This window comes from Trachemys scripta, chromosome 7, assembly GCF_013100865.1.
Source record: "Trachemys scripta elegans isolate TJP31775 chromosome 7, CAS_Tse_1.0, whole genome shotgun sequence".
NCBI lineage: Eukaryota > Metazoa > Chordata > Testudines > Emydidae > Trachemys > Trachemys scripta.
Window position 1 is genome coordinate 13,071,264 of NC_048304.1, and position 14,641 is coordinate 13,085,904.

Below are 14,641 nucleotides of genomic sequence, written 5' to 3' on the forward strand. Positions count from 1 at the left end.
AAGGATTTATTCTGCATAGGCTTTTGCATATATGACATTTTGCATGGGGTCAGTGTGGAAACACCTTCCTTTGTTATATTTTAGCTGAACTACTGTAATGAGACCTACTTGGGGCTACATGAAATACAGCTACGATACAATTAGGTTACCCCACACTCTTCTCCTTTCCTGTGGATACAAAGGACCCTAAACACAGTCAAACTGGAATGATTCCGCTGCACGTGCTGGGGAATAGGTTTCAGAGTGACCCCAGGGGGACAGTGGGTATTCCACTTACCTCTATATGCCAGGTAGCAGTGCTCTATGTTTGCTTTTTCAGAGGCAATGCAAAGACAGGGTTTGGGGCAGGGCAAAGGCCAGAATAGTCAAAAATCATTAGCTGCAGAACCTGCTGCAGCCCCGAGGTCCTCAGAGTTCAAAACATAATTTTGGCCAAGCATTAATCTGACTATGGACAGTAGCTGCTTTCTTTATTATTAGTTGGGGTGGTATAGGAAGGGGAGAGATTTGTACTGTCCATTGTAAGCAGTTGAACTGAACATGAAGCTGCATTTCATCTACTTAAAGTGTCCAGATGCAGTGACAATGGACACATGAAAATCAGTAAATAAAACATATTGCAAAAACATTCTAGTTTTATTAATCTGACTTGAATCAGGATTTCCCTGGATTTAAAAATGTTATAAATATTTTTCTTTCCTCTCCAATTGTATGTAAGAAAATACTGAACCTTTTAGTGTTATCTGGTTTTACATTGCCCTAATTGCTTGGGATGGTTTATTTTCCAAGGTTTCACCCCCCCCCCCCCCCAGTTATCAGTTATCTGAAAGCAAGCAGTAAGGGGCAGTCTAATTTTTTTTAACATATCTTTGTGCATTCTAAAGATTTTGTCTTGAACCCTATGTTTGGATACAAAATTAATTTTCTCCATATGGTATAATTTCCAGTGTCTCTTCATAGTCCCTAATGGTTTTACGTGCTGTTGCTACATTTAAATCTTCCTTTTTACAGCCAGAATCATGTCTGATTCTAAGTTAAGTTGTTTTGGTGGGTGGTTCATGAATTCATATCCAAATTGACAGTCAATCTCAGTTACGATTACAAAACATATGAAGCAGTCATCTTGTCCCAGCTATTCAGAGTACAAATACATGTTAATAACATTGTAACATAGGAATATCCAGACACTTACTAGTTAACTTGGCTATAATTGCAATTGTATCTAATTCCATACAGGGACTTGGTCGTTCTGAGCAATCATTCCACTGTAAAGACCAAAATAATACCCATTATCACATGTTTCCTACTAAACATGCATAGGACTAACAAAGAATATTCTATGGAAACAAGGGGGAAATAGAGTTTGTTTTAGTACACTTACAAAAATGTGACCATACACCCTTTTACATCATTTCAGTTTCATTCAGATCCATTTGTTGTTGTTGTTGTGGTTGTTTTACTACTTCATATCCACTCTACTTCATATCCGCTCTACAACAATGCAGCTGTCTTCTATATTCACTAGCTATTGCACACAGTGCTGGTGGAATTTTCAGGCACCATAGTACTTAGTAAATGGATTATTATTTCCTGCACAGCATACTGTAATCAGCACAAAATGAAATTTGAATAGAAGGCAATAAGAAAGTCTCTTTGGTAATCTTTCTTTCCCACTAGGAATCTGTTTGTATGTGTGTGCTTCTATAGATGTATGTACGCACAGTATTTGCACAGTAACAGCATTCCCATGCATATATATGCACACAATTGAAAGATAGTGGTATATATACTGTTATGTTATTCTTAGTATAGGTTTGATTGAAAACTCATTGAAGTCATTGACTTTCTTTTGACTTCAAAAGGATTTGACTCATGCCCTTTACAAAGAGAAAATTGATGAGGCACTCAATTTGTGACATGAAACTATATCTTAGCGCCAGCAATAAAAATGTAAGCTAATTCTATTATGCATCTATCATGCACCTATGAATATTTTTCTTTATTGTAACTGCAGTCATGCTGTGGGAGAGGAGAGAGGTTATTTTCTCATTCTCTGTATAAATCTGGTTGTATTTATCCCTTCTCTTCCATGCAGATCCCATAATAAACCATTCCAGAAGGTAATCAGATAAGTGAGAAGCAAATGTGGTTTTAAAGATTGTATAAATGCCCCTAGAGATTATCATCTAGATTGTCCCAAACCCTCCTTGTCCATTCAAAGGACTAAGGAGAAATACGGCACCCTCTCACCTCCTACCCCTATGCCTGCTTCCTTGACCCTGTTCAGCTTGTCCTTATTGCCATGGGGCAAGGATGAAGGGGGAGATCTGGGGCTACTCACTCCCTGGGGGAATGGAAATGGGAGGAGCTAAAAGGAGTGGGAGGAGCCATAGCTATACACATAGACAGTCCAGCCATTGCTGTCTCTATGCACAGCAAGCTACCTCACAAAAAGAGCTGAAGTAATCTTTTCCCTCCACAGAGCAACGGAGAAGAAGGGAAAATATTGAGCTATGTTCCTGAGCAGTGCAGTTAAGTGCCACCCTTTCTCAAGACAGATTATAAAGTTACTCAATCAGTGTAGCCTTATGAGAAGTACAATCTCTAAATATATCAAATAAGCTTTTTCAATGAAACACGGTGTCTAAATCTATTTAAACCAAACCATTAGCATAAAGTAAACATGGACACTCAAGCAAATGTCCTTCTGTCTTTAACACATTTCCAATGGTCCTTCCAGCACAGAGGTTGGAAGAAATATTTTTGGTGCAATATTTTGTGTTTGAATCTAAATAAAACTTGGCAATGGACCAAATGTTAGACACTAGTGTACATAAAAGTCTCTTTTTCCCCCTGTCTGAACATGAATCTGAGAGCAACATGCTGAGTAATATAACTGAAATACACGCGATAGAGTTTAGAGTAAATTGCACAAGAATATAGAGCAAACCAACTTTTGCAACCATAAAAATGATCTGAACTTAATCAATCATCATCCTTTTAATGTAGTAAGCATAGTTATATTTTATTCAGAAAAAAAGTTATGAGAACAAAATGTTGGATTTATTTAACTGGCAGGATATTAAATAATATAGCTGTTATCTTTTCCTGTATTGTAAATTATTGAATTAAACCTTCAGTCAGTTTGGCAATAGTGCCAAATGAATATTACAACAGTACAATGCAGCAAACAATATCTGTCACTGAATCTAGGTCTCACTTACAGCTGAAATTATAGTGAATAAAATGCTTGTGCAGTAGATTGGAAAAAGGTTCATTATTATTTATTCGTCTTGCCTGGTAACACAAAAACTAATGAAATTTCATTGAGAAGAATGCACGTCAGGACTACTGTACATCATAAAGACACATCCCTTTAACTTCACTGTGGATATTTGTCTGTGTAATTAGATGCCTGTTCTGCAATACTTCTATATCTGAAGGACATGGCCAAGTTCATGACATAAAACAAATCACCCTCATAAATGAAAAGGCTTCCTTTATCTCTTCTGCATTTTACACAATAGTACAAAAGCCTTCCGAAAAAGGTGCTGTAAAAACAGTGTAGCAGTGTACAGCAAGTAATTCTACTCCAGCAAGACCTGTCTGTTGTAAACTTGCATGTTTTCTTTCTTGTGGTGTTGTGCAAGTAATAAACTCCATAGGATGTGAATGTCTATATTTTCTATACCTATTTATGGTCTATATAGCTATACCAATGTCTACATAATGAATTTATCCATATAAATCTGCATCCAAGTCTACATAATGTAATGTCAGATCCTCGTCTGGGGAGAACTGATTAAACTTCATTGACTGAGAACAATTTTATGCAATTTACCAGAAATATTCCTATGCCATAGCTTGAACTTCTAGCTCAGAATGCTTTGTGGAATATTTTGGCTTTGTATTAAATTATCTTAGTACTCTGTATACATCCAAAGTTAGAATTTGGCCCTAAAATTCAGTATGCTCCTTTCTATGAGCCATAATATCATCAAATGTTGACATTTAAAGTGAAATATTAATCATATTAAGAGCTATAATTTATACAGCTATAAAATACATGGACAGACATAGATGTACACATTAATATACATTCTCCAGAATCTCAACTGGTGTAAATTAGCATTGCTTTTTTTATTCACATATACAAGTTCAAATTATGAAACTGAATGAATATTCCTGGAAAATTAAGTATAGTGGTCACCACTTAAAAATAAATACCACTCTTCCCAGACTGTAGTATCTAAGTTACCATAGTAGTATTTGTTGAATATGTTTGGACTTTGAATTTTTGACAAAATATTTTATCAGCATTTGAATTGCAATGGAAAGAGGGAAAAAGTGTCATGAAAATGCCCTGTTTTCCAACCAGTTCTGTACAATTAGCTATTTCAATTCATAATCATTGGCAGAACTGTGATATTTTGTATCCTACCCCTATACAATAACTTTTGACAAGTTGTTCCTGATTAAACAGTAACCACAATAATGTAATAGTTTGCACCAATATTGTATTTGTAGCGTCAAGGAACTTCAGAGAATATGCAAGAAATATGTAATGAGAGTGTGAAAATGGACAATTCATCTCCAACTACTCCAAAGAAAGCACTGGCCAGTAAACATACCATAGGTATTTTGGTTTAAATATTAGGAAAAATTATCAGAATAGATAAATACTGAAGCAATCTCCCAAGGACTGGCATTTGCAGAGTGTAGAATTGCTCTCACTGGAGATATTTAAGATTTCTCTCTCATTTTTCAGGGATGATTTAGCAGTAATGAATTCAATCCTATGGGGAAAGGATAAGAAAACCTTCTGTAGACCCTGATCTTCTGGTCCAGTACAAGGTCTGGGAGGGGGAGGAAAGGGAGGGACATGTACAAAAATGGCTTGTTCTAAATCAGGGGTAGGCAACCTATGGCACGCGTGACAAATTCAGCATGTGAGCTGATTTTCAGTGGCATTCACACTGCTCGGGTCCTGGCCAGCGGTCCGGGGGGGCTCTGCATTTTAATTTAATTTTAAATGAAGCTTCTTAAACATTTTAAAAACCTTATTTACTTTACAGATAACAATAGTTTTGTTATATATTATAGACTTATAGAAAGAGACCTTCTAAAAACGTTAAAATGTATGACTGGCACGCGAACCCTTAAATCAGAGTGAATAAATGAAGACTTGGCACACCACTTCTGAAAGGTTGCCAACCCCTGTTCTAAATTGTTCAGCTTTATATTGTGCCTGGCGGCCAGTGGCCACAAGGGGAATCACCAGACTGCACAGCTCTGCCCTGTGTCATCCTGCCACGCCCCCTATGCTGAGAGCTTCAGAATGGTGGTGACCTGGAGCATAATAATGCCTGGCTCTGTTGGAAGTCATTTAAATATATTATATATTATATATATGGCCTCACCATGTAAAGTCTGAGTCTGAAATCCTGAATGCCTTTAAAGTCAATGGGAGTTTCTCAACTGGCTTCAGAGAGACTAGGATTTCACTCCAAGTGTCTCGTAGGCCACCACCACATTCAAGAGCAATTCACAAAGCTGGGTTCCTTTCTATTTTTAGTGTCCGATAAGAGAAAACTGGGAGGTCTCAGTTGCTCCTGAGTTGACTTTTTCAAGAGAAACTGAAACCTGAAAGGAACCCAGTGTCTCTGAAGCTCTATACATCAATGTCTGGAGGGGAAGAAAGCACATGAAAGTTGAAGACTCCTGTGGGGAAAAATCCCTACAGGCTTTAGGCTGTTTTTGTTGCTGAAGCCTGTAATATGTCCTTTAATCTCACTTTCTATATGCTACTCTCCTCGTTCAATATCGGGCTGGGATTTGAACAATTTACTGGGGAAAATATGTCTCCCTGGGTATACGTCTGCTATGTCTCACATGTTTTATTCCTTTCCTTGGATGCTTTCATTCCCTTTCCTTTCTGCCTGTCACTGCTTAGCTCCTTCCATGGCCAATATTCGACTCCTTGCATTAATATGTTCTTTTAAGCTTATGCTCCATTGGTGTTAACAAGCTAACCAACTGACACTACGTATCATCGACTGCCTCTTCTTTTGCACCAGTCATACTATTCAAAGCCCTTGAGCTACTTTTTGGTTGAAGAAAATATCCATTCTGTTCTGTTTGTAACAGGACTGACTCAAAATCCCTAGCATTATTTGCGACAAGAGGTTCTCACACAGTTTTAATATTTGTGGGGCCTAAACAGCATTTCTTCTTTGTGTATATGTGGGGTGGTTTTGTTTTTTAAATATTGTCTTCTTTTATTTCGCTCTGATTTGCAGGGCTTTCTTAAAGGCAGATGCTTACACCTTTACACAGTTAAATAGCACACACTATGGTGGGACTGTCAAAAGTGCATGACTGATTTAGGAGCACAAGTCCCATTAAAAGTGAATTGACTGAAGCGGTTCCACCTTGTATAAACAGTTAAATATTCATTAAAACAGGGACTGAAACCTGGACTTCCTACTTCCCACGTGAGTGCCCTGGCCACTGGCCTCAAGAGTCATTAGCAGTCTCTCTTGCCAAATAACTAGTCAAGTTGAAGTATAAGTCTTTTGGGTCAGACACTGGTTTGTACAGTGCCTGGCACAATGGTTCCCCTGATTGGTGGGTCAGGTGCTACCAGGATATAAATAAGTGATAGTAACACAAAGACAAAAAGCTATAAAATGGAATTATGGTTGAGAAATGTATCATTAATTTAGATTGGAATACATTACAGGGATATTGTAATTATCCCCATATGAAGCTACAAACCAGGACATTCAGCATTAAGAATACACTTAAAAGAAACCCAAACTTGTTGAGTATGGAAATGCACACTTAAGGCATCCAAACAATCTGAACTCTGCTCTGTATTGATGTCATGCAATAATTGTATGAGTGTGGTAAAAACTTTCTAGTGGTTCTAGTCCCAGAATTAAACTGATTTTCAAGACATTCTGGTTTTCCATATTTTCCCCCTCATGGTGTCACTACAGGGCAGAGGTGTTGCTCCGTCATCTGTTCTGCTTTTTTTGAGCATTGACCTGGTCCTTATTATAAAGTTGCTAGAAAAGACACCTCTTAATCATATGCTGTTTTTGGTTCATAAAGTCATATTAATGTTTTGAATCAGTTACAAGGCTCTGTCTAAGGCATGGTAAGAAAGATTCATTAAAGACTCACTACCCCTGAAATTTATAACCTTTCTGGAAGGTAATAGCTGGGATAAATTCCTCCTTATCTGGTTTCCTTATGCAAATTATTGCAGCTTAGCATTTAGAAACACTCCTCACCATAGTGCTTTCTTGTTCTGGCCTCTTCAGTGGTGTGATATTTCAGCATCTTTAGGCTGCCCTTAATACGCACCCGTTCATTTTATGGAGTAGCAACACAATTCTTCTCTGTCTGCTACTCAAGCCTCTGGGACAAAAGAGTGGCTGCAGCAGTTTAAGCTCTTCATGGCATGTACTGTCCTGTTGTTATTTGTTAGTACTGCACCTAGCACAATCCAGGTCCCAGACTGGGGCATTTACATGTTATCAGAATACATTTAAGAAGAAATAAGAAGAAGTACAGTAACCCTGTGATCTTCTGTTTATGCATCATTTATGGGCCTAGGGTGACCAGATGTCCCGATTTTATAGGGACAATCCCGATTTTGGGGACTTTTTCTTATATAGGCACCTATTACCCCACACCCCCGCCCCGATTTTTTACACTTGCTATCTGGTCACCTTATATGGGCCCTGCCCATGCCCAGTGTCCTCTCTTGTGTTAGTCTCTTTGGGGACTACAGAATGCAGAAAGGCCAAAAGCCCTCTATGGCCTTTCTGTTTAAGTGGTGCACTCCATGCACGGACCAGTTTCACCTATAATGAATAGAGGCTGCACTTTAATAGTGATTATAGTGCTATATAACTGGTGAAGCACTGGAATGGGTTACCTACGGAGGTGGTGGAATCTCCTTCCTTAGAGGTTTTTAAGGTCAGGCTTGACAAAGCCCTGGCTGGGATGATTTAGTTGGGGATTGGTCCTCCTTTGAGCAGGGGGTTGGACTAGATGACCTCCTGAATTCCCTTCCAACCCTGATATTCTATGAATTTTTTTATGACATAACAGTGACTATAATTCCATATTACATAGAATTAATATAATTAAAAGGAAAGCTACATAGTTCTTCCCCATATACATCCATTTGTGACAAGGAGTGGGGGTGTCAAAAGAAGGGGAGCTGCAGGTCTGTTCTTTGCTTTTCAGATCCCAAGCATATCTAATATACTTAGAGTTTTACTTGATTTTACCGTGAGTGAAACACACAGAGTAAAAACAGGTAAAAATCTAGAGGGACATACATACTGAAAACTGTTTGACTGGCTCTGAACTGACGACTTTAGTCCACCTAACAGAAAATGTGCTGCCTACACGGAGACTAAAGGGAAACAAATTGAAATCCTCTGTTGATTTATGATTCTGAAAAAAATAGGCTTCCACCATATCTGGGTTAATCTTTATATTGGTTCAAGACAATATCACATAATGATTAAAGGAATGTTATTTCATTTCCATATTCCACATTTGAATTCAAGCTAGCATAATTATGGTGTTTATGGAGCTCAAACTGATCAGGCAGCATAGAGAAATACATCCATTTTAACTTTATAAGGATGTATTTCATAATGAGAGTTTGTATTTGCTTTCAGACACTAAGCAGAAGATTCACAGCCGAGGTTTATGGACAAATACATCCATTTAGTCAAATGCTGTTATTCTGATAGACTGAAATAAAAATCCAAATTCAAGGTGTACAGGAGCAAGAGACACTAAAAAGATTCATTTGTCATAACTAGTTATGGAGGAATGGGGCTAACTGGCCAATATGGGGGGAAATATATGACCGTTGTCTACAAGACAGGCAAAATGGAAGAGTCAGGAAATTAGAAATGACCATGCCTGACCTTTCTTAGAGAGACAGTAATAAGGAATGGGTTCCCAACACAACCGAAGAAATGCATGCCGATAAAACCTAATCCGTATGGTCTCCAACAGCGCAAATATATTCTGACAAACTTGGTGGCATTCTCCATGGCTCACAGAGAAAATATTAGAGAGCAGACAGGATGACAGTGGCAAGATGAGGCTCTTCCTGGGGTACCCAGGGCTGTGAGGTACCTCACTGCCTCCTGCCCTTAGCCTGAGGAAGCCTTGTCTGTGCCTTCCAGGGGTCAGCTATCAACTCCACTGGACATGGGTAACACGAACACCGCCCTCTCTGCCTACACAAACCTTGCTGTCCCTCTGCAGGCTTTCTTAACTCGTTACAGTCCTGTCTTATAGGGCAAAGCTCATGCAAAATCCTTCCGGTGTAGTACAGCCAGGCTTGGCTGTGATCTTCCAAGCATGAGACAAGCCACACTGTCAGCTTGGCTCCTCAGTGGAAAAGATGCAGGATGCTCCCTGCACCCACAGTTAGACCCCCTACTCTTATTGTTGTCCTTACTCATAAACGGGTTGCCCCCTGCTGGTTGTTTTTCCCCTATCTGTGCCTCATTTGTCTCAGACTGAAGCTAGGTCTCCGCTGTGACGCAGAAAATACACAACACACACTTGACCAGCCAGAGAGAGAGAGAAGTGTCTCTTCTCTCTTACCTGACAGGAGCATGTTTCTTGCCTCCTGGTGACCTGCCTTAACTCACATATGATGAGAACACAATTTTCAGTACAGATACATAATTCCTTAAACTTTCTCCATATGTACATTTCACAATCATTATGACAACCAGTGGTCTGTTGGTAGAGACTTCACATGCCACCTTTAGGTAAACTTAATATGCATATAGCTGATCCCTTGTGCTCTCTGCCAGTTGGCATCAAGAGGTTCATGTCAGAGAAGCCATATTCAGAGACATACAAAAAACAGTCATGCACAATACTGGGGTAACCTTTCTAATAGGAGTAAGTAACACATGTCTCCCTTAAAGGGCCTTTTAGATCACATGTCGATTAGTGTATCCAGATTTGACATCATACTGCAGTACAGAGACTTTCAATTGCAGTTAGGTGCCTAACCTGCACAGGTGTTTTTTTACATCCCACTAGGCACCTCTCTGCATCTTAAGTTACCTAAATACCTTTGTAAATCTGACCCTTGGAAGTCTATGTTCCATTGACTTTTAATGAAACTTAAGAGTTCTATGGGCCAAAATCATGTTTGAAAATGGCACTAATGCTTCTAAAACACTTAGGTGCTTTTGAAAATTTTAGCCATGAGCCATAGGAAGATAATAATGATGAAAGGGCTGTGTAGATTAACACATAAGGCAAGAAAAGCACATTGCACTTACCGAAAGAAAGGCAATCGAGGGATAATTTGGCTAAACCCTGGGAATAATAAACGTTAAATTTCAGAAAGGCAGTAAAAATAAGAAAGCAGCAGGCCCAGAGAGAGAGAATTTAAATAAATGTTATTTACACAGTGGGTGGTCAGTTTGACAAAGGGTAGTATTAGAAAGATCTAGCGGAGCCAAGTGGAGGAAAAGTAGCATTGTAGGAAATATTGAGAGAAAGAACAGTATATTTAATCTGTTGGAAGTGTCTAGGGAGGTAGCTGGGGCAGATGTTGGAGTCACCTGGGCCTCTCTTTCTCCCCATATCTTTCTACAATACACGAGTGGGTTTGTTTGTTTTTTAATGTTATTGAAAAAAATACTGTTCAAATGGGGTCTTGTTGTCCCTTTCCAATGAGAACAAATTCATGGCAAACTCTGCATTGCATTCTCTGGAAGGGGTCTGACTTCCCTTGCCCCTCAAGGAATTGGATAAATGGAGCTCAGCCCTTTAAACCAAAAAAATATATGCGTAAATGTTTGTGGACATTAGTAGAAGCCTTCTGTAAGGAGGCCCAATGCTTCACTGGAGCTCCCATCTCTATGGTAACACAGCTGACTGTTCTCTTTTGTGGTCCCCACCAGTGGCTCCCCTTCAACCCAATGGATGTTCAAAATGTGATGGGGTTTATTGCATAAATTGGTGCTAATGGACTTGGAGGGGATATTTTCTCCCCAGTCTTTCACCTCATGGAGCCTGTCTGTGGAGACGCTTTAACAGGACTGAGGGAAAGAGAAGCAACCTTCAAAGTGACTCCTATGCTATCTGCCACTCCAGATGAGCCTAATTTGATTCTTTCCCTATGCAATATGGGAAGGAATTATCAAGGCCTTGATTACTAGTGTCAGGGAAATTTTGTTCTACAATATGGAAAATGTCTGTAGTTTTAGTACAAGCAAACTGGACATCACTGGAAGCAGAGACAAATGAAAGCCCTACTTAGATATTTACTGAGACTGGGGCAGGGACTGTCTTTTTCGTCTGTGTTTGCACAGAATTTGACACATTTTAGTATGATAATTAATAATAAATAATATATATTTTTTTAATTTAAGCCCTGATCCAGCAAGGCATTTAAGTACATACTTATTTTAAAGCATGAATAGTCCCACTAAAGACAAATGGTGAGATGGTGTCAATGGTTGTATTCAGTTATATATTTGCTTTGCTATCTTTTGCATCCTGTCACTGGTTTAACTTTCTTTTTTGGGGAAGCTTAATTTATATCCACTAGAGATGGCTAAGTGAAGAAATGTTTGAAGTCTCATTCAAGTTCAGATATAGCCTACAAAGTTCAGCAGAATGTAAAAAGTTATGGAAATTGATGCTTTTTCATATGATTTACTTCATTTTATGGTCTGTTATGTCACTTATAATATCGCCTATAACGTTCAAAGAAGTTTAATGGTTTACCTGCAAACTACTAGCTCATCTTAGCTGTTTTACTGGCTTGAAATATTGTATAGCTCTAGCCTTATATCCTAAACTTGGTGGATGTATTTTATCTTTCTAGTGTATCTAATGTATGTATACCTCTACCGTTTCCTTTATAATACAAGATACTCTTAAAAAAATGAGATGTGTGTTCCCAAACAGCTATTTCAGTGTAAAATAAATCAATCTCTTCAGACTACTACTCACAATTTAACTCCACCTCTCCTGAAGGCTATTTCTACCAAGTGCTACTCATAAAAATACACTCACAGTCAGGTTGAGTTCTGTGAATTTTTATGTCATTCCTGAAGTGTAGACTGAATATAGTTTATATTAGTGTGCAGAATTTGTTCCAGGGCTGATTTTAACATTAAAATATACCGGAAACACTTGTGTTTAACCTTGGGCGGAATCCTGACAAGGTCACTGGTATTTGGATATAACCATCCGTTAAAAAGATTGGTAGTCGACATTATGTTACACTTTTACAAAAGTAGCAACAGGCACTTCTGGGGTGGAACAAAAAGCTGTTCAAGAGCACAGCACAATACAAAAGTGTAGGACAGGAAATGAATTATAACAAATCTAACAGTAGTTATAGTACATAAATATTTATAGTATTATCTGATTGTAACCAATCCTGTCCCACAGAATATTATTCAATATAAATAATTAAGCACTAAATAGGATAACAATAAAATAAACAAGCCAAGACTGTACCAGGGAATAGGAAATGGGAGATTGCTTCTTACAAGTCTTTAAAAAATGCTTCTACGCTGAAAAGCCTTTTATAGAGCAGCCTTTTCGGCAGTACTGTCTTGACGATCAGCTGGAATCTTTTAAAAGCTTTTAAGCAATAAAGTTAAAATATACAAGATTTTCATTTGATAGTATCTTTTCAATGGACATATTGCAAATGTCAAACATTATTAGTTTTAGATCCATGAAACTGTAAAATTCTGGTCTCATCTGTGAATAGAAGAAGCTTTAATAACAGCAAGAGGATCAAGAGGATTAAACCAGTCATGCAACAAGGGTTCCTTATGCTTTGCAGTATACTTTATAAGGCCCCATTTCTGCAAGTTGCAAGCTGATAGACCCTTGAAATCAATGGAGCTCTGGGCAGGTATAGAAATCTCCCTGTGAAGTTCTACTTGCAGGATCAGGACCTAAATGTATACTTAAGTGTGTTGCAGTACTTGACAGTCTTTATGTTACACGACATGTAACCAATGAATCATCATTTTCCAAGAAAAAAAACATATTGAGACAAAAAATGCATAAAGAAAACTGGTGAGCACTACCAAAGTAATTTTAAACATTTTAGAGAGGTAGGATGGTCCAGTGGCTAAGGCACTAGCTTAGGACTTGGATTCAGTTCTCTGCTCTGTCACAGACTTCCGGTGTGACCTTGGGCAAGTCAGTAAGTCTCTCTGTGTCACAGCTCCCCATCTGTAAAATGGGGATAAAGAGTATTTTATTACCTCGCAGGGTTATTGTGTAAGGATAAATATGTTAACAGTTTTGAGGCCGGCAGATACTGCAGTGTTGAGCACCATACAAGATAGATTGATAGAATGACACCTCTTTGTCCTTCTCAGCTTCCACCCATAATCTTTATGCATAAGTGTGATGTTGATAGGAGAGGGAGTAGATGTAATAGACATCCACATAATTTCTGCAGGAAACATGCAAACAAGCTACTCTTCACTTTCATTATGTAAATAAACCACAAATCCCCTGGAATGAGGCTTTATTATGAATCTGATTTTAAATGTTTGCTCCATTTCAGAAAAAACCTGCAGATTAATGCCCAATATAATAGTTTGCAAGGTCTTAGGTTTTAAACAAAGGGAAGAACACTGGAAACTCTGTTTTTTTTGTTTTGTTTTGTTTTTTAATCACCTACATATAAAAGGCTAATCTTAAATTATTGTTTTATTTCACAGAGGAAGATACTCTTCATAGTCCTATTTTTATCCAAGAGCCATATGACATCACTTATTCTATTGGTTCAGAGGATCCAGAAATACTGCTGAATTGTACAGCAAAAGGATATCCATTGCCATACTACAGGTGAAGTCATCTTTGCAACTGTGTGGTCTCCCTGTAAATGTTTTAAACTTGATCAAAAGCTCAGTAGCACATCCCTTACATTGGTGAGTGATAACAGACACAATAATGCTATTAATGGGTCAATGAGACTACCTTTGTGAGTAGATACTCACCAATATGGGTGAAAGTGGCACAATCCAACCCTCAAAAATGGAATATCTTCACTTGAGTAACAATTTTATTGGATACTTATATTAAAAACCCTAATAATGACAATATAAACTGCTCAAAGTAACCACTGTTTAAAATATTATTAAGAAATCATATGTAAAGGCAAGAAACAAACAAAAAATTAGGCCCTTGGGAAATTATAAATCCCATAGAGCTGGGTTCAAATCCTGCTGAAGACAATGGAAATCTTTCTATTGACTTCACTGGTTTGGATCAGGCCTGAGTTGTTCAGAATTCTTTTTAAAAAGATGGTGAAAAATACACAAATACATCCATTTTGCAGAGTACACGTCATCAAAATGTCATTTTTTGCCTGTGTAATTTCATGAGCTTTTAATGTAAAAAAACCACATCACTGAAAATTTCCCATAAAGTGTTAAAAAACCTACAACATTACCTAAAATACACAGAACAGCTGTGAAAACCAGAAAAGAGTAGCATCTTGCTGTGCATAAGTATTTGCAAAAACTTTCATAAAAAAGATTACAATGCAAAAAACACAAGTCTTGCTTAAATCTAATTCTAACATTTC

General features: G+C 38.0%; 1 protein-coding gene across 2 annotated transcripts in view; it reads left to right on the forward strand.

The window, feature by feature from the left end:
* Nucleotides 1–14,641, forward strand: part of CNTN6 (contactin 6) — a 220,575-nt gene that overhangs the window by 70,004 nt on the left and 135,930 nt on the right. For both annotated transcript variants that reach the window (XM_034775442.1, XM_034775441.1), the window contains exon 3: nt 13,773–13,899. In XM_034775442.1, coding sequence (XP_034631333.1) covers nt 13,773–13,899 — 127 coding nt within the window. The remainder of the gene's footprint in view (nt 1–13,772; nt 13,900–14,641) is intronic.